Here is a 23,787-nt window from a genome sequence, read left to right on the forward strand (position 1 = left end):
GACCAATTTATATCAGAATATCCGGAGTGGGGCCCTGGTAACCCTATGCTAGGAATTGTTCTAGGTAAAGTTCCTGACTTCTGGGGCTCAGAGCCTAAAATAACAATCAATCGTTAATCTGGTTTTCTGATTTTGGAGAGCGGGGTGGGTATACATGCTTCCCAAATAGAGGTTAAGCTTCTTGAGGACCCAGTCTTTCCTCTCTGCTGTCCTCTGCCCAGAACAGCCTTCATTAGATGCTTGCTCCCCTGTTGGAGAGCAGTGAGACTTCACCGATCACTTTGGGTGAAGTCTGGCTACAAGAAAATGACTAAAAAAATAAACAAAAACCTTCCTTTTAAAACCATTTGGTTTAAGTATGTTTTAAAATACTCAGAGTGATCTAAGAAATAATCATCTAAGTATTTTAACAACACAGACTTATACCCAAAGTTCAGCTGAGCGTGATTGCCTCCTGATGGAAGGAAATACCACCACCTATGAAACAGTCTTGTAAAAAAAAAGAAATCAGACATGAATAAGATAAACTTGAACATGTTAAACTACACCATAGGGGTGCAAAGAGCAAAATCCAGAGTGGGGAAAACCACACAGGGCAAATGATAACTGATACAGTTTCTTTAATAATAATAACCACTGCAAGGAAAAAAATGCAGGGGAAACCTGGACATTAAAAATGATTTCAGACAAAAACAATGGGCTATAATTAATAGTATAATTATAATAATATTGTTTCATCAATTCTGACAACAGTACTGTACTAATGCAAAATGTTAATAATAGGAAAAACTAAGTGTGGGGAGGAGATGTATGGTGTATTAGTTAGGGTTCTCTAGAGAAACAGAATCAACAGGGAACACTTGCAAATATAAAATTTATGAAAGTGTCTCACGTGACCGTAGGAATGCAGAGTCCAAAATCCACAGGGCAGGCTGCGAAGCCGATGACTCCAATGGATGGCCTGGATGAACTCCACAGGAGAGGCTCACCAGCCAAAGCAGGAATGGGACCTGTCTCCTCTGAGTCCTCCTTAAAAGGCTTCCCATGATTGGATTTAGCATCACTAATTGCAGAAGACACTCCCCTTTGGCTGATTACAAATGGAATCAGCTGTGGATGTAGCTGACGGGATCATGACCTAATCCTATGAAATGTCGTCATTGCAACAGACAGGCCAGCGCTTGCCCAATCAGATGAACAGGTATCACAACTTGGCCAAGTTAACACCTGTCCCTAACCATAACATATGGGAATTCTACTTTCTGCATGATTTTTCGGTAAACTACAAATGGAAAGGAACAAGTAAAACTTTACCTGTTTTCAGATGACAAATCCTGAAAATTCCAAAACAAAGCTACTAAAGCCAATAAACAAATTCAGAATACCGGTGGAGTACAAAATTGACACAAGAAACCAGGAGTGTTTCTTTTTGGGGGGTGGAGTGTGGGGGGCGGCGCATGGTCTGGGAATCAAACCCGGGTCTCCCACGTGGAAGGCGAGCATTCTCCCACTGAACCATTCGTGCACGTACCAGTAGTGTTTTTATACATTAGTAATGGACAATATGAAGAAGAAATCAAGGGGAAAAGTCCATTTACAATAGCAACTAAAAGAATAAAAAATCCAGGAATTAACACAACCAAAGATGTAAAGGAGTTATATACGGGAAACTATAAAAATATTTCTAAAGGAAATCAGAGAAAACCTAAATAAATGGGAGGAAAGCCCATGTTTATTGGTTGGCAGACCAAATATTGTTAAGAAATCAATTCTACCTAAAGGGATTTTCATATTCAACTGAATCCCAATAAAAATTCCAACAGTTTCCTTTGCAGAAGTGGGTAAGTCAATCATTAAATGTATATGGAAAGATACAAATAGCCAAAAGCAACTTGAAAAAGAACAAAGTGGAGGTTCACATTTCCCAATTCTAAAACTTACTTTAAAGCTAGTAATCAAAAATACCATGAAACTATGACAAGAACAGATGTATAGTCCAATGGAATCCAAATGGGAGTTCAGAAATAAACCCTTACATTTATGGCCAATTTATTTTTAACAAAGTTGCCAAATCCACTTCATTGAGAAAGCATAGGCTCTTCAATAAATGGTGCTGGGAAAACTGGATATCCACATGCAAAAGAAGGAAAGTGAACCCCTACCTCACTCGATGTACAAAAATTAACTCACAATGGATCAAAGAACTAAAAGAACCAGAATTATAATAATCCTAGAAGAAAATGTAGGGAAGCATCTTCAGAACATTATGTTAGGCAAGATTTATTAGACTTTAAACCCAAAGCATGGGCAACAAAAGAAAAAGCAGATCAATAGGGAAAAAGACAAACAAACCAATTTAAAAATAAGCAAAAGCAGGAAGCTAAGTATAGAATTGCCACGTGAACCGGCAATACCATTCCTAAGTATCCACTCAGAGGACATGAGGGTAAGGACACAAATGGACATTTGCACACCAATGTTTATAGCAGCATTATTTACAATTGCCAAAAGATGGAAACAGCCAAAAATGCCCATCAACAGATGAGTGGCTAAACAAACTGTGGTATATACATACAGTGGAATATTATGCAGCTGTAAGACAGAATAAAGTTATGTCTTACACGTAACAACATGGATGGACCTGAGTGAGATTAGCCAGAAACAAAAGGACAAATACTGTGTGGTCTCACTGATATGAACTGACATTAGTGAATGAACTGGGAAAACTTCAGCTGGTAACAGAGACCATCAGGAGAAAGAAATAGGGTAGATACTGGATAATTGGAGCTGAAGGGATACAGTTTGTCCAACAGGACTGATTGTAAAAATTCAGAAATGGATAGCACAATACTACCTAACTATAATACAATACTGTTAGAACAGTGAATGAAGCTGAATGATAGAAGGAAGAGGCCTGGGGACACAAATAACATCAGAAGGAAAGGTAGACGATAAAGACTGAGATGGTATAACCTAGGAATGCCTAGAATGTATAACGATAGTGACTAAATATACAAATTTAAAAATGTTTTTGCATGTGGAAGAACAAAGGAATGTCAATATTTCAGGGTGTTGAAAATAGATGGTAATTAATATTTTAAAACTTTAACTTATGTGTGAGACTAAAGCAAAAAATGTTTATTTGGCACAAAATTTATATTTTGACTAGTGCATTTCCTAATATAACTTATGTGGACAGCTTAATTGAACACCATAGTATATGGAACCTTGAGTAGTGCATGAGATTTTGTAGGTTTGTCCAAAGTGATGCCCTGATAAATCCCAGAAGGATTTAAACAGTGAATAAAAAAGTATTTGCAAAGTCCTCTTGGGGGAATGGTAAGAAAAGGGGAAAATTCAACTTTCCCAAGTGGAGAATTCTTGATAGTCTCATAAGTAGTGGGGACAACCAAAGCAATAGGCTGAGGCCCCAATCTTGGGGTTTGTTCATATGAAACTTAATCCCACAAAGGATAGGCTAAGCCTACTTAAAATTAGGCCTAAGAGTCACCCCCAAGAGAACCTCTTTTGTTGCTCAGATGTGGCCTCTCTCTCCAGCCAACACAACAAGCAAACTCACCACCCTCCCCCCTGTCTATGTGGGACATGACTCCCAGGGGTGTGGACCTTCCTGGCAACATGGGCAGAAATCGTAGAATGAGCTGGGACCTAGCACCAAGGGATTGAGAAAACATTCTCGACCAAAAGGAGGAAGAGCTAAATGAGACAAAATAAAGTGTCAATGGCTGAGAGATTCCAAACAGAGTTGGGAGGTTATCCTGGAGGTTATTCTTACCCATTAAATAGATATCACCTTGTTAGTCAAGATGCAATAGAGAGGCTGGAGGGAACTGCCTGAAAATGTAGAGCTGTGTTCCAGTAGCCATGTTTCTTGAAGACAATTGTATAATGATACAGCTTTCTCAGTGTGACTGTGTGGTTGTGAAAACCTTGTGTCTGACGCTCCTTTTATCTACCATGTCAACAGACGAGTAAAACATATGGAGTAAAAATAAATAATAGGGGGAACAAATGTTAAAATAAACTTAGATTGAAATACTAGTGATCAATGAAAGGGAAGGGTAAGCGGCATGGTATGTGTGAATTTTTTTCTGTTGTTTTTTTATTTCTTTTTTTGAATTGATGCAAATGTTCTAAGAAATGATTATGATGATGAATATGTAACTATGTGATGATATTGTGAATTACTGATTATATATGTAGAACTGAATGATCATATGTTAAGAATGTTTGTGTTTCTTTCTTGTCTTTTTTTTTTAATTAGGCCTATGAGTCACCCCTAAGAGAACCTCTTTTGTTGCTCAGATGTGGCTCTCTCTCTCAGCCAACACAACAAGCAAACTCAATGCCCTCCCTCTCTCTACATGGGACATGACTCCCAGGAGTGTGGCCCTTCCTGGCAACTGGGGCAGAAATCCTAGAATGAGCTGGGGCTCAGCATCAGGGGATTGAGAAAACCTTCTCAACCAAAAGGGGGAAGAGAGAATGAGACAAAATAAAGTGTCAATGGCTGAGAGATTTCAAACAGAGTTGAGAGGTTATCCTGGAGGTTATTCTTATGCATAATACAGATATCATCTTTTTAATTAAGGTGTAATGGAGAGGCTGGAGGGAACTGTTTGAAAATGTAGAACTATGTTCCAGTAGCCATGTTTCTTGAAGATGACTGTATAATGACATAGCTTTCACAATGTGACTGTGTGATTGTAAAAACCTTGTGTCTGATGCTCCTTTTATTTACCTTATCGACAGATAAGTAAAACATATGGATTAAAAATAAGTAAATAATAGGGGGAACAAATGTTAAAATAAATTTAGTAGATTGAAATGCTAGTGATCAATGAGAGGGAGGGGTAAGGGTTATGGTATGTATGAGTTTTTTCTATTTTCTTTTTATTTCTCTTTCTGAATTGATGCAAATGTTCTAAGAAATGATTATGATGATGAATACACAACTATATGATGATATTGTGAGTTATTGATTATAAATCAAGAATGGAATGATCATATGGTAGGAATGTTTGTGTTTGTATGTTGGTATGTCTAACTAAAAAAAAAAACGAGCAAGAGACTTGAACAGATATTTTTCTGAAGAAGATATACATATGGTAAGAAAGTACATGAAGAGATGTTCAACATCACTAGCTACTAGGGAAATGCAAATCAAAATCACAATGAGATGCAATTTCATAACCACTAGAATTAGTATTTAAAAAAAAACAGAAAATTGCAAATGTTGGAGAGGATGTGGAAAAATAGAAACATTCATTGCTGATGGGTATGTAAAATGGTGCAGCCACCATAAAAATCAGTTTGGTGGGTTTTCAGAAAGTTAAGTCTAGAATTACTATACACCTGGCACCCCCACTTCTAGGTATATACCCTAAAATAATTGAAATCAGGGATTTGAACAGATGTTTGCACACCAATGTTCATAGAAGCATTATTCACAATTGCCAAAATATGGAAGCAACCCAAGTGTCCATCAACAGATGAATGGATAACAAAAATATAGTGTAACCATACAATGGAATATTATTCAGTCATGAAAGGGAATAAAATTCTGATACATGTGACAGCATAGATGACCCTTGAAGATGTCAGGTTGAGTAAAATAAGCCAGACAACAAAGGACAAATATTGTACAATCTCACTAATATGAAATAATCAGAATGAACAAATTCATAGTGTTGAAAACTAGAATACAGGTTACCAGGGGCTGGGGTGGGGGAAGGAAATTGAGAGCTAATACTTAATTGATACAGTTTCTGTTTGGGGTGATGGAAAAGTTTTGATAATGAATGGTGTGATGGCAACACAACATTGTGACTGTAATTAACACCCTTGAATTATACATTTGATTGTGGTTGAAAGAAAAATTTTAATGTGCATATATATTACAAAAATAAAAATCTAATATGTAGAACTATACAACACAATCAGTGAACCCTAATATAAACCTTGGACTATATTTAATATAATAATTATAACAATATTGTTTCATCAATCGAAACACTATTACCACACCAAGGCAAAGTGTTAATAATAGGGAAAACTGTGTATATGATGGGTGGTGTATGGGAACTCTGTATTTGCTGCATGATTTTTCTGTAATCCTACAACTTCTCTAATAATATAAATAAAAATTAATAAGCCATAATTCTGGTGCATTAAAGACGATTCTAAATTTTCTGCTTTTAAAAAATGACTTGATACATATCTTCCAAACACAATGTGTGTTCCACTGCAAAAAAAAAAGGAAGAAAAATTCTGAGACCCTCGCTGAACAATTTGATGAAATTAAGGAATTAGTTCTATTTTAGATGTGATAATGGTAATGTGATGGTGTTAAAAAGAAAGAGGCCTTATCTTCTATAGACATATACTGAAATATTTATAGATAAAATGATATAGTGCCTGGGATTTGTATTAAAATGATTCAGTACGTGTGCTTGGGATAGTGGGCGGGGTATAGATGAAACAAGATTGGTTCTCAGTTTGCTGGTAATGGAGGCAGGTGATGGACACATCGACTTCATTATATTATAGTCTGCATTCATCTAAATTAGAATTTTCCATAATAAAAGTCTCAAAACATTTTTCGGAGTGAATAAAAGAATGGCTCTTTAAAAAGCCTCCAGCCAAAGGCAGGTTAAAAAACTCCTGGAAGCCTGATAAAGTGGGTAGTGTGTAATGCCAAGCAACTTACTGTAAAGTGACTTTCATACCACGGTTGGCTTCAGAAACTGGGGAATTAGAGTTGGAGAAGCAGGTCAAGTGGAAAGAAAATCTCCAAGGCAGAAAGACTCTCAGAGATTTTGCAGCCTCCTGCCTCTGTGTGTGCCAAGGGGCAGATAGCAAGTGCCCTTGCCCAACCAGGAAGGAGCGGATGGAATCACGTGTCCCAGAAAGTGGTTCTCTGTCACGCAAGCAGGGCTCCATAACTGAGACCTAGTCTGTGATTAGTTAATTCGGTCACAGATACAATGAAAGGAAATTGCCCTATAATTAATACAACTGCTGAAGAAAGCATCAAGGGGCAAGCCAGGAGGTAAGTCGAGGCTTTCCAATGTTCAAGCCATGGCATGTAAAAGAACAGAGCTTCCTTAAAGTAGGATCTGAAAAGGGCTCAAAACCCAGAGTGCTGAATATGAGCTCCATCCCCAGATGGAGACAAACTATGACCCCCACTGATTCTGCCTTGGTTACGATTTAGTGGTTCTTAATCTTGACTGCATTAGAATTATAAGGGAGTTTTTAAAAATTCTGATACCTCTGCTGACCCCCAGACAAATTGCATCAGAATCTCAGGGGCTGAGAATCAGACAGTAGTCATTTTTAAGAGGAAGACACAAGTGGTTTGAGAAGACAAAACAATGAGCTGACCATCCTATATGGTAAGATAACGCTAAAATTTGGAGAATATATTAAACACTGTGATTGCAACAAGGGTCCTTTCTTTCCATATGAATTTTGCATATTGTTATCATTAAATTGTGTCCTGGTTAGTGTTTTTGCTAAAAATTCTCCTTAGGACATCTTCATTTTAGAGATTTAAAAAATATATTATCTCTCATAGGATGCACTTTTAGTATTAAGACTATGTTGCCTCTAAAAGTTTGTTTTAGGAAATAATGTTTGTGTGAATGTGTTTCTAATTTGAAGTTTACTCCCTTAATGTTGTAAAGGACAATCCCCTCCCCATAGGGTAATTAATTATTTATGTGACTTCACTGCTTGCCTCATAATCTAAAAGTTTGATATAAGCATTAATTACAAAGCATCAAGAAACATTGATATTGTTTTCTAAGACCTGTTTATAATAAATCTGGGGACTCTAAAACTTTATTTCTAAAAAGCAATGTGAACCTGAGTTTTCCCCCATTATCCAGCAAAGCAATTTAACTTCACATATGCATCAATTCTGCTGAATTTCCTAGCAGAAACTGAAGACCAATATTAGGTCTACTGGCCAACTAAGAATTTTCCTAGAGGTGTTTGAGGAAGCATCAGATACTTTCTTAGCTCTGTCTATGACACAGCCACCAAGAACTGATTTACAGGAAGAAAATTTTTTAAAAGGGGAAGCCCAAAGCAAATTCTGGCCCATTCCTACAATTTACTTGGCAAAGTCAAATTACATAATGACAAGCACATGTATGAACATATGTATGTGAAATAGTGCAAAAAGTTATTTCTACAACTGATTAAAACTATGAAGATGGTATGTATTCTCACAAACCAAACTTGACAAGCAAATTTGAAAGATTACACAGAATTAAAGACTGAGTGGAGAAACATGGATCATAAGTCAACATGCATATGCAGAAATTTAGAAGGTACCGGGGGCACTGGTGAGCACCAGAAAGATTTTGCAGGCCCCTTGGGAGATGTACCCCAATCTAAACACAGAAATTTGTCTTTTCAGTGTCCCAGAGATACTGATTAATGCTAACCTAGTTCACAAGGTCTAATGTATAAACCCAAAGGCCAATTTATTTAGTTTCTAATCAGATTTACCACAGTTAAAGGGGCTAGTTACTCTCATTCTCTAGCCTTTGCATTCTCCTATTATAGGTACAGGAGAAGTACAGGGGAAGCCAAATTATCATCAGAAAACTGTTGCACATAGAATCAGAACAAGGCACGTTAGCTAAGTGAGTCAAATGTTTAATAGACTCAGGACAAGATGTTTAGAAGCTTCCATTTCTGCAGATGAGATATGCCTGTGACTGGGACCAGACAGGTGGGAGCCTCTGTCTTAGTCTATTTTGGAAGGAACTCCATACTCTTCCATGGCTGACTAACCTCCTGATATGGAAGGCCTTTCCTTTTGCTGGTCTCAGAGCCACCTCTGAGAGTCTTTGGTTTTGTGGTACCAGTTGGGCATTACTGGAGCACCACTGCTTCCCAGATATTGACTAAGTACAGTGATGCAGCTGGCAGAGATGGGGCAGAGCTGTGGTGAGTGGGAGGGGGGCCTCTGTTCCCAAGTCCATGTATTCAGGGAAGGGTCCTTCCTGCTGCATACCACATCTTCATTCAAGGGGCAAGGAGGGCCCACAGCTAAGTGAATACCATCAAACAAAGCTACTAGCAAATTCTGAACTGGTTTCTCCAGGGAAAGGCTTCTGGAACCAAACTTGTTTGAGGGCCACTTGTCTGTGTGTTTAGAACATGGTTGGAACAACCCCTTGGGACCATAATTTACAGGCTTGTCAGTCTCCCTCAGAGTCTTTCGGCACCTTCTCCTAACTGTTTCTCAGGAGTGGCCCTCTTTTGCACCTAGATGCTCTCTCTTCCACCTCTGCTCACTCAGGGACTTGTTCAAAAGCATCTCCTCCATGACAAGGCCTCCCCCATTTAATAATAACGATAATGGCCAAGATGCACTGGGCACTTCCTATGTGCCAGGCCCTGTGATACGAACTTGACTCATATTATCTCATTTAATCTCAAATCATTTTCATGAGGAAAATTTGTTACTATTCTCATTGTACAGATGAGGAGACTGAGACTTTTAAAGAACAAGGAACCTGCCCAAGGTCATGCAGCTTATAAGAGACAGGGTTTGAGGGCACGCCACACATAATGCCCTGAGTTTTAGTTATCTGTATATATATGAGTGCACACCTGTCTTATGCACTAGATCAGGGCTAACAATCTATGGTATAAAATTTACAGTCTATTTTTGCACATTGCACAGCCAGCTAACTAAGAATTGCTTTTATGCTTTTAAAGGTTGTAAACAGAAGAGGAAGAGATATGACAGAGACCATATGTGGCTCCCAAAACTAAAACATTTACTACCCAGCCCTTTACAGAAAAATTTTGCTGACTTCTGTACCAGCTCATAAGCACATCAAGGACAAAGTCCATTCCTTAAACATTATAATTCTCCCACAGAACCTAGCAAACATTCCAAGTGTTTTTAGAATGAAAGGAAGGTGTGGATAAGACAGCCTTTCCAAAGTTCCCTTAGAGCCATAGGCCAGAGTTTCCACCTTTGCACTGCTGTGTGGATTACAGCTGTGGTGCTGTGACACTGGAGAGCTCTGAGGACAAAGCCAGGGCATGACCTCTGAGGCGCATGTCCCAGGGGTCAGGAGGATGGGCTTGCAGAATTCCACCTCTTCTACTCTCACACACATGAGAATTCTGGAGGTTCTGGTTGGCATTAGAGCTACCAACTGTGGCCAAAGGATTGATTACATAAAGCATATATCTTCACTTCTACATATATGGAAAAGATACATTGGGGGTATCTGCTCAGCCTTCCAGCCATTGTGCTACATGGCCAACCTTCCTTATACCTCCCCACCACTCTGATCTGGGTCACAGCAATGGGACAACCAAAATTGGGTAAATCGGAGTCTCTCTGAAGAATTAGCAATTGGAATTGAGGAACAAGTCATCTGCTGTGGGTGGTCCCTTGAGTAGAGTAGAACTAAGCATGCAGGCTGAGGATTGGTTAAGGGCAGGGGCATGCAGAGGAAACTGGGTACAGGGAAGGAAAGTAAAAAGCATGCCTAGAGAGCATCAAAGAACTGAAACAGGGAAAGAGGACAGCCTGGCTCCCTGACGCAGCCCTTGAGAGATGTGACTGTCCCTGCGTACACTGAAGTCACCCAGTATTCTGCTGATGCTCCCTCCTTTTGCATAGTTTAGCTTGAGTGGGCTTCTGTTATATGCAGCCCAAAGCACCAGGACAATGACATTTCTTTTTCCCTTGGGCATTACACACAGGCCTTAACAACTAACTTGAGCTTAGGCTGTGGGAGCTGGAATTGGACAGACTGGATGGGGTGGGAGTGGGGGGCATTTGATTTTGCCACAAAGTGCTCCTGCCAAAGGCTTTTCAGAAGGGATTGTTCTTTGGCACCCCTGGCATCTGATAGTTCCAATTCTAACAAGATGAGGAACTGTAACTACCAAAATCAATGTGTAGGCTGTGTTTTGATTCTGAGTTGTACAACCACAAAAAGACATTTTTGAGACACTGAGGGAAATTTGAATCTAGACTTGATATTAGATGATATTAAGGAATTATTCTTAACTTTGTTAGGAGATCTAATGGCATTGTGGTTGGGCTTACAAAAGAAGTTCTAATTTTGTAGAGATAGGTATTGAAATATCCACAATGCCTGGGATTTTCTTTAAAATACTTCAGTAAAAACAAACAAATCTCAAAACAAAATCCCTGAAAGCAAACAAACCACAAAAAACCCAGTGGTGGAAATAGACGAATATTGATCATTGATGAAGCTGGGTAATGGATATGTGCCGGTTTGAAATGATGTATGGACCCTAGAAAAGCCATGTTTTAATCCTAATCCCATTTTGTAAAGGCAGCTGTTTCTTCTAATCCCTATTCAGTATTTTATGTTTGAAACTGTAATTAGATCCTCTCCCTGGAGAGGTGATTTAATCAAGAGTGGTTGTTAAACTGGATTAAGTAGAGGCATGTCTCCACCCATTTGGGTGGGTCTTCATTAGTTTCTGGAGTCCTAAAAAGAGAAAACATTTTGGAGAAAGAAGGAGATTCAGAGAGAGCAGAGCAGAATGACACAGCCACGAGAAGCAGAGTTCACCAGCCAGCGACCTTTGGAGATGAACAAGGAAAATATCTCCCGGGGATCTTCATGAAACAGGAAGCCAGGAGAAGAAGCTAGCAGATGACGCCATGTTCAGCATGTGCACTTCCAGATGAGAGGGGAACCCTGACCATGTTCACCATGTGCCTTTCCAGATGCGAGAGAAACCCTGAACTTCAATGGCCTTCTTGAACCAAGGTATCTTTCCCTGGATGCCTTTGATTGGACATTTCTATAGATTTGTTGTAACTGGGACATTTTCTCGGCCTTAGAACTGTAAACTAGCAACTTATTAAATCCCCCTTTTAAGAAGCCATTTTGTTCCTGGTATACTGCATTCTGGCAGCTAGCAAACTAGAACAGGGTACGTGAGGGCTTATTATACAATTCTCTCTACTTTTTAATGTTTGAAATTATCCATAATAAAAAGTAAAAAAAAAAAAATACATGGATAAATAATTAGCAAGGGTCTTAAAGCATGCAAGGTAGTCAGATATGGATTCCTCCCCTCCTGACAACTGCAATGTGGGAGCTTTCCAAGGACATGGTTGACTGGGGGAGGTGGGCCCTCTTGCTGCCTCCCTCTAGGAGTTCTGAGGAGCTGCCAGCCAGTCACACTGCATCCAGGGAGAGCACCTTTCTTACTTCTGCCTCATTTCTCAATCCACTGCTGTCTTGTTCCTGCCTCCACCTCCAACCATGTGATTCCACTTTGTGGACAATTTTCTAGTTCTCTCTGCACTCGCTGGCCATTCCCTCCATCTTGAATGGCTCGCTTCCTCTGGTTTCCAGGACGCTGCACTCTTCTTGCTCTGCTCCTCCCTTTTTGATTGCTTCTTCCCAGTCTCCTTTACGGTCTCTGCTTCCTCTGCCCATCGTCTACATGTCGGCACTCTTAGGGATTCTGCGTTGGGTGCTCTTCTCACTTTCAAGGCATCTGGTTAGCCTCTTCCTTTTCTATGGGTTTAATTCCCATCTAGATGCTGATGAGTCACAAACATGTGCTGCTGACCTTGTTTCAACTGAACTCCAGACCTATGACCTGGTGGAACCTGCACTTGGTGTTTCCTCAATCATAACATGCCATAAATGGAACTTGTCCCCAACCTCCCTGTGCCAGTTTGAAACTGTTGTGTACCCCAGAAAAGCCATGATCTTTAATCCTCATTCAATATTGCTGGGTGGGATCTTTTTTATTGTTTCCATGGAGATGTGACCCACGCAATTGCAGGTAGTAACTTTTGATCAGGTAGTTTCCATGGAGATGTGTTTCCACCCATTCAAGGTGGGGTTGCTTATTGGAGTCCTTTGAGAGGGAAACATTTTGGACAAAGCTTGAGAGCCCACACAGCCAGAGACTTTGGAGATACAGAAAGAAAATGCCCCTTGGGGAAGACGTTTGAAGAAGCAGTAGAGAAAGCTAGCAGATTACACCTGTGCCTTCCCAGCTGAGAGAGAAACCCGGGACCTTATCGGCCCTTTCTTTGGAGTTAAGGTATCTTACTCTGAATACCTTAGTTTGGACATTTCTATGACCTTAGAACTGTAAACCTGCAACTTAATAAATTCCTTTTTTAAAAGGCATTCCATTTCTGGTATATTGCATTCTGGCAGCTTTAGCAAACTAAAACACTCTCCTAAAATAAAACAAAAAAAAATACTATCAAGACCAAACCTTTGGGCAGGCCACAGTGGCTCAGCAGCAGAGTTCTCGCCTGCCATGCTGGAGAGCCGGGTTTGATTCCTGGTGCCTGCCCATACAAAACAAACAAACAAACAAACAAAAACCAAACCTTCCTACTCCTCTCATGTTTCCTGAATTGCTACTATACATTACCTACTTGTCCAAGCTGGAAACCTGGGCATCTCCTGGTCTGTTCCTCTCCCTCTCATGCCATCTGTCATCAACTTCCATCAATTCTACCTATTAATTACGTCTCAATTCTACTCTTCCTCTAGACATCTTAGACTAGGCTCTCATCATCTCTCTCCTGGCCCAGCCCCCTGACTTGCCATGTCTTGCCTCCTTTTATCCACTTTCCACACTGAAGCCAAAGTGATCTGTCTAAAACACACACATGATCCCATCCCTCTCCCACCCAAAACTGTTCAGCGATTCCCTGAAGTTTGCAGCATCAAGTTCAAACTCTACAACACGGCCCACAGAAGACCCTGCCACTGCCCACTCCTTTCTCTGCAGCACAGCTGCAGAGCTCTCCTACCAATTCCTCTGTGTCTGCTTCTCTGTCCCAGGAGCTTCTTCCCTACTCTCTCCTGGCTAACTTCAACTCGTTGTTCACATTCACTTTGCACACTCTTTCCTCTGGAAGCCTTCTTTGACCCCTCCTATCTAGAATAGGTTCCCTCTGCTGCATTATTTACATAATGCCCACATCACCAAATGCTTCATTATTTGCCTCTTTCTCCCCATGAGACTGAGAGCCCAAGCAGGCAGGAATGGCATATCCTGAGTCCATCTTTGGATCTCCAGTACCTGGCTCAGGGCTTGTAGACAGTAAGTACTTAGTAAATACCAAATGAATCAATGAGGTTTGTAGTTGTCTCTGCTGCGAGCTCTCAGTTTTATTAATGAGTAGGTAGCTCTGGCCCCAAAAGGTTGATCCCAAATGGTTGAAGAGACCAGAGGGCTGAAGGTGCATCCTTGTGACAGACTGAGAGAGAAAATAAGTCTAGGAGGGCACTGTGCAAGACCCTAAACAGCAGCAGTTTCAGGGTTGAGAGGGAAAGCTCAAGCTTTCTCTCCACCCCACACGGAGTGAGAAAGTGTTGCCCACCTCCGTAAAGAACACTATCCAGGGCTTTTGAAAATGTGCTGATCTGATTTGACCCAACTAAGCTGACCCACCTCTCCTGTCCCTCCTTCTGCTCTTTCCTGGTCATCGTAGAAAGTTCTCGAAGTGTATATGTCTGTCTCATAAGAAGCTTCTGGCAGGTTCATGCTTTTGGTCTGCTCTGAGTTGAAAACAAGAGGTAGTGTGGATTTAGAATTTGCATTGTTTTCAGAGCTTTTGGAAGGCGCTAAGCTCCAGTTATTTTTGAGTAACCCCAAAGGGCCCTCCACATTTGGGTGGTTTCCAACTCAGGTCATTCTACTGCCCTCCTCTCCCCTTGCAGGCAGGCAGTGTGGGCTTGTGGAATTCTGGGTAAATTGTTTGCTCACAGTGAGGGGTTTGTCCCCCTCCTTCCCTGATCTAACCCTCCTTCAGGCAAGGTCATTATCAGCAAATGGCCACCGACAGTTCCCTCTTGGGAATGTAAAGAGACAGAGTTAATAAAAATCTATCTTATTAACAGCCTGACCGACCAGCATTGATCATGTTAGCAATGATGTCCACACACACAGTCCCCTTTATGTGCACAGAAGCAGGCTCAGCAGAGCTCAATGGGCCATTTAAACCTGCCCAGGAGTCACTCCTTCTCCAAAGGCCCAAAACATCCCCCAAACTAATAATCTCCGACAAAGCAATGCCGGGGAAAATTCCTCGAGGATTTGAGATTTTCACTGTGTTAATCTTCTAACTCAATAAAGTAAACACTCCCTGCAGCAAATTAAATACTTTATTAAAGGATCACCCCTCCCCCATTCTCTTTGCAGTGGATCTATAAGCTCGCAGTGGGCAAGTTCGACCTATAACCTTCCCAGGGCCTAAGTGTCCCTGTGAGGGGATGTCCCTTCTCTCCATCATTTATTCCTGTTATTCCAAAGTGGCCCAGAACCCATGGGGATTTGCTGATTCTTAGATTCTGGAAATTTTTGAGAACCCTGGCTTCCCTGTATGGATCCCACAGCCTGTTAACTGTAGAAATGCTTCCTATCCTTTTTAGAGGTGACAGGCCTCATACCGGCCTAGACCCCAGCCTGTGGTAGTTTCCCCAGAGGAGGACCCAGCAAAACTGCCCAGGCCAACATGACATCCAGGGCTGAAAGTCTCCCTGGCAACATGAGACATGACTCCCAGGGATGAAAAAAGGTGGAGAAACATTGGTGTAATCCATCTTTCAGACTCTCTCAACTTCTTTTCCAGGGTCCCTCTATCCCTCACCAGCGGCTCCTGCTACCTCCTATAATATCCTTCTCCTTGGGCTCACTGTAGCATTTGATACTGTTGGCTGTTTCACTTCAGTTCAGAGGCTGCTCTGTCCCAGGCCCTGGGGACACAACTGACCACCCTCCTCACCTTGATCTTCCCTTGGCCTCTAGAACTTCACCACTGTGGTTCCCCTTCAGCTTTCGGCATCTCTTCTCCCTCCTACTGTCTCTGTGGAGCTCTTTCTGCTCCCCATGCTTTCCTCCAGTGATCTAATAGCTCCAATTTGCCAAGTCCCTTTTCTGCAACTGCCTACTATAACTCTCCATCTGAAGTTTTCTGCTACTCAGAACTCAGTATGCCTGGTATACAAGCCAAAACTCCTTCAAAAAGCCTTCCCATCCCAATCTACCCTCAACCCACTCGGTATTTTCCATTCTCCTATAACATTTGGTTTGAACCATTTGACATTTAAGAATATATGTCCTTGTATTGTTCTCTAAGGGTCTGTGGATGACTGTTCTACCTTTTCACTTGGATTTTAATTTCTTTGGGGATGAAGTCAAAGTTATATTTTTTCATTTGCTCCTTAGTGTCTAATCCAGTCCTGGACACCAAGAAGGCAGGTGAAAGGTCTTTGGGGGTCAGGAGGCTCACTGGCAGAGCTCAAGGTGTGAGGTGCTTCTGGATGATGGCCTTTGCACGACAGACTAGCCTGGGTCCTGGGACAATTGCAGTGGGCAGCATCCTTCAGTCTCCCTCTCCTCTCTCCTAGGGCCCCCACCTCACCTGGCCGACTCCTTCCACTCCATCTGGTCTCCGTCGTGCTGCAGAGTATCCATCTCAGTGAAAAGGGTGGGGTTAGGAGCCTCATCTTCCTCCCCCAGGATGTCCTGGAGCTGCTCAGCAGCTGGAGACCCTGCAAAAAGAGGGAAGCAGGGTCTTCTGAGTGCCCGGTGGCTGGCAGGAGGGCCACAAGGCTAACAGAAATGGAGCAGGAGCCAAGTACAAGGGAAAAGTATTTTTTAATTCAGTAGAACTAAGTCCAGCTTTTAAGTGAGGCTAGACTGTGGGTTGAATGTGGGTGAGATATTCTTTTGAGATAAAAGAGATGAAAGAATTTAGGCTGCATTCAGACTCCAGGGTCTTGTAGCTGACAATGAATAAGGATGGAAAGAGGCCAAAACGAGGGTAGTGGCAAGGACTGGATCACGAATATTAAAGTAGAATGAGAAAGACTTTGACCTAGCTTCAGTATAACAAACCCACAGGTGTCCTTTTTCCTACGGGTCCCAAACCAGTCAACTCCTAGTGTGTCGGCCTTGAAGGGGCAGTCAGCCATGCAAAAGGATGTTGCGGCACCAGTGAGCAATATGGGCCTACCTTCTCCGTGGGCAGGGAGGCAAGGGCAAGGTGACAGCCTGCTTCCTAAGCACCCAGCCTGCCCTCCAATTACCCACCGGATGCCACATCCTGTGGCACCTTACAACTCAGCATTGCAACACTGAACCTATATCTTTCCCCAGGGTGCTTCTCTTGAATTTATTCATTCCTCCTTTCTCTCACCCAATATTTAATGAGTACCTACTATGGGCCAGGCTTGTTCTAGATGTTGGAAAAAAATCTATGAAGAATATCTATAAGTCCTTGCTCTCTTGAGCTTATGGTCTAGTGAGAGAGAGGTAATAAGTGGACAAGCTCCAGCAAGGTCATTTCAGGTAGTAATTTTGTATTCTGTAGAAAATGAGAGGACTGGAGGGAGCTATATTTGACAGCATGGTTGAAGAAGTCCTCTCTGTGGAGGGAGCATTTGAATTGTGACTTGGAAGATGAGAATGAGCCACTTATGCATGTCTGGAAAAAGAATGCTCCTTCTGAGATTCCAGAGACCCTGAGGTGGGAAGGTGCTGGCCAGTGGAGACCACAGTGAGCAAGGGGGAGAGTGGTATCACATCAAGATGAAGAGGCACACAGGGCCAGAGCTTGGCTAAAAGCACAGCTGCCCAATCAATTGCCCAGGAAGACACCATGGAGTCATCTTTATCTCACTTCTCTTTCCCTCACTTCCACACCCATATTGAAAGTTCTCAGGAATACATTCTGTCCTCATCAAGCTGCCCTTGTTCAATTTCTCACCAGCTATCTTAGGACTTCATTAAGCTTTCCCTTCCCCCCACCCCTACCTTCCAGCTTCTCCATCCTCTCAGTTTATCAGCCCCCTCTGCCCTCACTTCTTTCTCCATCGACCCCCAGTGGTCAATTATTTCAACCACTCTTTCATCACAACATCTTCTCTCTTACCCCTTGACTTCGCAGTATAGTCAGTCAGCCAACACCCAAACAAGAATTAAGTGACCCAATCTTCATCTCTGCAGATGCATCCTGGGGTTATAGTGGGTACACTAACTCATGAGTGACTCAGCCTGAGTGAACAAGGTTGTGGGAGGAATAAATTAAATAAGGGGATACGACACCTGAGACAGTCTGGAATGCTTAGACCCCAGGACCCAGGCTCACCAGAAAACTACCCAACTGTGTAAGGGGAGGGTTTCCACCCTTAGCAGGTCTCAGAAGTGCAGCAACTTTCCACTCCTCCTTGTCATCACCTTTTCCTGGGTCCCTCAATGCCATTCCTAACCTCTGTCCTTTTCTTCAAACCTCTTGATCCATCCCAACCCCACTTCACCAAGAAACTAAAAGTTGCCAGGCATGAAATCCATCAACTTTTCATTTCCTCCCTCTAATCCTTCTATATCCTACCCCCATTGCAGTCCATCTTTGAACAGAAGGAGTCCTTCCTCTAGCCCAATCCCTGGTCCCATCCATCCTCTTCTGCCTTTCCTCACGTGGCTCTTCAATTTCTCTCTCTCTCCCCTTTCTCCCAGCCTAGAAATAGCTCTCCTACCTTAACACACCCTCTCCTGACCCTGCCTGCTTCCCAGGCTCTCTCCCTCTCTCCTTCTCCTTTCATTTACCCCACCTTCTTGAAGGAGGAGTCTATACTAGCTCTCTCCACTTCCTTCCTCCTCGCCCACTCAAGTCTCAACCTGCTGCAATTGCTTCAACCCCCACCACATAAGGACATTGACTATGACCGAGATTTCAGACCGGATGCTCAAAGACATGTTGAATTCAACCCTCATAGAGTAAAAAGTGTTTTAAGTTGTTGCTATCATTACAAATTGCCAGAGATCTGGATTTTTATATGAAATCTCACTTTTCTTGAAAATCCAGGTACTCTGATGACTGGGCCCATATTTCTGCTTGGTGTGTGCTCTCAAGTATGCCACAGTCCCTACTACTCTCTACTGTGAACACCCTGCTCCTCGCAGTTATGCCATGCACCTGAGTTCCCAACCCGTGCCTTCAGATACCTCATTCTCATCAAACCAAATTAATAAAATCAAATCTATTGTCAAATTACTGAAGTCAAGAAAATCAACAGCACTATGAAGCTATAGTCTAGCTTATGTCTCTGGAACATCAGTGGTAGTGACTTTACCCTCGGAATTAAAGTGCTACTCTTGGATGCACTTTCTTGATATTTTTTTATCATGGCACTTTCTCAATAGATTTTGCCCCTATCCTTTTCCTATCTCACAAATTCCGGTCTTCCCCAGGATTCCTTCTTGGCTTTCTTCTCTCTGCTCTCCCCACACTCCCACTGGGCTATCTTATGTCTTGATGACAGACAAAGCTGCACATGTCTGCAGGTCTTGCCTGTATTGAACATTTCCAGCTGTCAGTGGGCCTCTGCCTCTGGCGGTTCTGTAGCCTTCCCATGTTAACCTCAGCGTACTCAAAGCAGCTCCAGGTCCCTTCTTCCCTCAGTGCCCCAGTACTGCTCTCCTCTGTTTTGATTGCTAGCACCCCTAGCTACCCAGCCACCCAGACAGGAAACATTGGACCCACTCCTGAAAGCTCCTTATCTCTCACCATCCATGTCCAATCAGATGCTAACTTTTCATTTGCTTCCTAAATAATTTTTAGCTCTCCCCCCCACCCCCCCTTTTTTTTCTATTGCCACTTCCTTGGTTCAGGCTCTCATTACCTCCTGCTCAGATTGCTACTATAAGCCTCCCATTACAGCTCCCATCTTCTCTGGTTGCCCCATCCATCCCCATTCCCTATGCATCAGCAGAGTTTGCTTTTTTGGGGGGGGAAGGGGGCATGATCCGGGAAATGAACAGTTTCCTTTTAAAACATTTCATTTAAAAATATTTCAGATAATACTATTATGTTATCTGTACAAAGATCAACAGACCTTGTTTATTTAAATGGACTTTATTTCTGAATTTTTCTATTACTTTCAGCTTACCTCCTTTTCTTGGCTATATTGAATGCTAACATTTACTAGTAGACACCAAAGGTTGAAGGACATTTTATATAAAGAAAACTTAAAATTGTGTAAAGTCTTTCTATTACCTTATTTTTCCTGGGAATTGGGGAAAGAATATGATTGCTTGATTCTGGAGGGGAAATATCAATTCCTCATAGGATCAGAGTTTAATAGCTATTCTTTTAAAATGTGGATTTGATCATGGTCTTCTCCATCTGAAAGACCGTCAATGGCTTCCTCTTACCTAAAGCCTGCCTGTGACAGGGCTCAAGACACTCCTTGCGACCTGGCCCCAAGCTGTCTTTTTTGGCTCTATCAGGTCCCTCATCCAGCCACCCCAGCCACTTACTGTTCCCTTAAAGTGGAATCCCCTTCCCCTCAAGGCCAAGTCAGAAGACAAACAAACTGAGCCGTTAAGGAGAGACAGGAGAGGCGGGGAGCAGGACAGCCTGAGCAGGCCTGCCTGCCGTTACCTGCTCCCTGGAAGAGCTGAGCGCGGGGGTCTCCGGCCGTCGGTGCTGCCCCTGGCCCCAGCCTGTTTCTGCTGCTGCCACCCCGGCTGCTCCTCCACGGTCCTCTTCCCCACGGCCCGGGACACGACAAACTCACTTTTGTTTCCAGTTAAGCACTAGGGGAGGCGCGGGGAGAGGAGAAGGCGAGGGGGAGGCAGAAAGGTGCGTTGTGAGTGTGTGTAGGAATGTGAGCGGCTGAGGAGGTGGAGAGAGCAGGAGCGAGGGGCTACATGTGAGGGAGGCTAGAGACGTGGTAAGTGGGAGAGATTGTGAGAAATTGTGTGTGAGGATAACTGGATCGTGAACGGATTAGAGGTACCATGTGTGGGAGAGAGTGTGCTTGTGTGAGAAAGAAGTTGGGAGAGATTGTGTGTGTGTGTGTGTGTGTGTGTGTGAGAGAGAGAGAGAGAAGAGAGAGAAGAGAGAGAGAGAGAGAGAGAGAGAGAGAGAGAGAGAGAGAGAGAGAGAGAGAGAGAGAGAGAGAGAGAGATCTCAGGTGCCCTGGAGGAAGCAGGCTCCGTGGCTGCAGCAGAAGCCTGAGCAGGAAACAGTGGCAGCTGCAGTTGTGAGAAAGGACTGGCAGAGGATCTAAGGGAGGATGGGCAGAGTTATCCCTGGCCCCCTCCTCCAGAAGCCCCTCCTGCCTCCCCAGGGTCCTTGAGAGACTTGGCCCAGGTGAGCGGGCTGGAGTGGGGAGGGAACTGGGGTCCTCCATTTCAAGCGAGCACTGCTTGGCCAGTAAGGGTCTGTGCAGCCGGTTTCTCTCCTTCCCAACCTCAAACCCAAACTCCTGGGCCCTGCTCTCCCAGTTCTAAGACAAAGTGCTGCGTGTCATCACATAGAGGGGGTTTCTGAGAGCCCACGGACTGTTGTAACTCAGGTACATGGTAAACCCCACTGGGGATTATTTCGCTCTTCTAAGAAACTCCTTACCTCCTGGGGCAGCCTCAGTGAGAGCACATCCAGTACTCAGAACGTGCAAGGTGGACTGGAGGTCACAAGTAGCTGCTGCTCCAGGGAGCCCAGAAGCCTGGGTGTGGGTTTGCTATCTCCTAGCTAGGAGGGAGCTAGGAGGGAGCTCAGCAAGCAAGGTCAGACCCTTCATTTCATGGATGGGAACACTGAGACCCAGTCTACACCCCATAAGGGCCCCCGCAGTCCATAGAGCAAGTTAGTGGAGCCTGGAAGAGAACAAGACTCCTGACACCCTCCACCCCATGTTGTCGTACCTGAGGCTTCTCCTTCACCACATGCTCATACCTGAAGCTTGAGCATAAGGTATGCCCATTTTACAACTGAGAAAGCAGAGGCAGAGGGCAGGGCCATGTGTTTAGGTGCCAGGCTCTGAGCAAAGCCACCATGACAGAGGCATTGACAGCAGGCATCCCAGGAGCTCCTGCCTTGCTGAGGCTGGCCCAGCTCTCCTGAGCACTCCTGAGCATCCCTGAGCAGCCGCCATAGTCCCCCCCCAGAGAGGGGCTAGGAGCAACCCACAACACCCCTAGAGAAACCCCCAGGGGATTCCAGAAGGCTTCTCTCTACCATATGGTACTTAAAGGGCCCAGACCTGGGTTCAACTCCTGACTGCTGATCACTTGCAGTAGGATCATAGCATTGACCTCTCCGAGCCTTGGTTTCCCCATCTATAAAGCAGGAATTATCATTACCTACCTCCCTGGATTGTGGCAAAGATTAGAGGAGATAACATGTGTAATGTGGCTGGCATAGTACGTGGCAAATGCCAATCACTCAATAAGCGGCAGCTATTGTTGCCAGCAAGGGTGACACCATCCTCCCTTCTTGCCAGTTAGCAGCCTGGCCCTTCTAAACATTCCAAGGACTCAATCCTTCTCTGCTTCTAAATTCCCAAGTTGCCCTCCACCTCCAATCTCTCTGCCCCTCCTCCTGCCCACGGAAGGCTTAGCACACTGAGTGCCAGGCTCCTGCACCCACACGCATGTAGCACATCAGCAATTAATCCACTAATGAGAAATGCCACAAGTCATAGCCCCTCTGTCCATTGGTGAGTCATCGGCCCCACTGGGAGAATGGATTCAACCCGCCATTGCTGGGCAAATAACCTTGGCAGGAACAAGCTTCAGGAAGCATACTTAAAGAAGAAAATATAATCATGCTTTTACTGGATGGGGACAGTTTTGTCATTGGATGAGCAAAATGCAAAATGAATTTCAAAGGGGATTGCAAACCAGTAATCAGTGTAGCCTTAAACTACTAGCCAAGACCCAGGAGGTTTTCAGAAGCAGCAGGATGTCAGCATCGGGACATGGTGGTCCTTAGCTCTGGGTGGGTGCTTTCCAGAGTCTCCCTCTCTCTTGGGCTCCCCAGCTAATGACTTGACGGTAAGCTTTGTGAGGGCAGGGCCATGCTTGGCTTGTTCACATCATGCTGCTGGCCCATGACACAGGCTTACACTGCAGGACACACAATCAATATTTACTGGGTGAATGAATTTCACTGATGAACACTCATGAGCCTATTACCTGCAATTAGGCTCAACTAGAAAGGAGCTAAGAAGAAAGAAATGGAGCTGGGGGCTGTAAGCCAAAGCTGGGAGGATGCAGAGGTAAATTGACCTGACGATACAAGAGGGAAGGGAGAGGAGAAGCTGAGGCGAGGGACCTCAGGAAGGGAAGGAAGGGTAGGGTAGGAGTTGCAAAAAAATATGGTAAGAGAGAGAGAAAAAAAGGGGGGGGGGGCAGTGTGGTGGTGGCTTATCAGTGGCAGAATTCTCGCCTGCCATGCCGGAGACCTGGGTTCGGTTCCTGGTGCCTGCCCATGTGAAAAAAAAGAAGAAAAAAAAAAAAATATATATATATATATATATATGTGGTAAGAGGCTGTAACTGCAGAGAAAGATGGCCACTAGGAAATTTCTAGTGGTCAGAGGATTCTTAAGAACAGGAATATCTAGTATCTGATTTCAAAACCTGTGTATTTCTGCTATGCAGAACTCCTCCCTGGTTCCAAACCTTCCAAAAAGTCCTTAACTGACCAATTTTGGGGAAATCCAAGAAGGTCTGAGCTCCACATCTGATCTGGCCCAGAGGTGAAAACAGAAGAGCTACAGGAGGTGAGAAACAAGTTCATCCCAGCAGGGACTTGGAGCCAGAAGTGACACTGAGACTAGAAGTCACTGGAAATGCGTGGAAATTTAGGCAAAGGCCACAGACCTCTCACAGAATGTGGACAAGTAGCCTGGAGTCCATCTTAGCTAATGCCCAAGGAATAAGGGGAGTCTGGTTTGTAAAAAT

At 43.4% G+C, this 23,787-nt stretch overlaps 1 protein-coding gene across 7 annotated transcripts in view; it reads right to left on the reverse strand.

Moving 5' to 3' along the window:
• SLC4A5 (solute carrier family 4 member 5) overlaps positions 1 to 23,787 on the reverse strand; it is a 121,724-nt gene that overhangs the window by 63,886 nt on the left and 34,051 nt on the right. For 6 of the 7 annotated variants that reach the window (XM_077134612.1, XM_077134616.1, XM_077134613.1 and 3 more), the window contains one exon: positions 16,454 to 16,583. In XM_077134612.1, the coding sequence (XP_076990727.1) occupies positions 16,454 to 16,583 (130 nt within the window). Of the gene's footprint in view, positions 1 to 14,481; positions 14,930 to 16,453; positions 16,584 to 23,787 lie in introns of those variants that run through there. The other variant, XM_077134618.1, reaches the window with a different exon arrangement.

Source organism: Tamandua tetradactyla, chromosome 17 (assembly GCF_023851605.1).
Source record: "Tamandua tetradactyla isolate mTamTet1 chromosome 17, mTamTet1.pri, whole genome shotgun sequence".
Classification (NCBI taxonomy): Eukaryota; Metazoa; Chordata; class Mammalia; order Pilosa; family Myrmecophagidae; genus Tamandua; species Tamandua tetradactyla.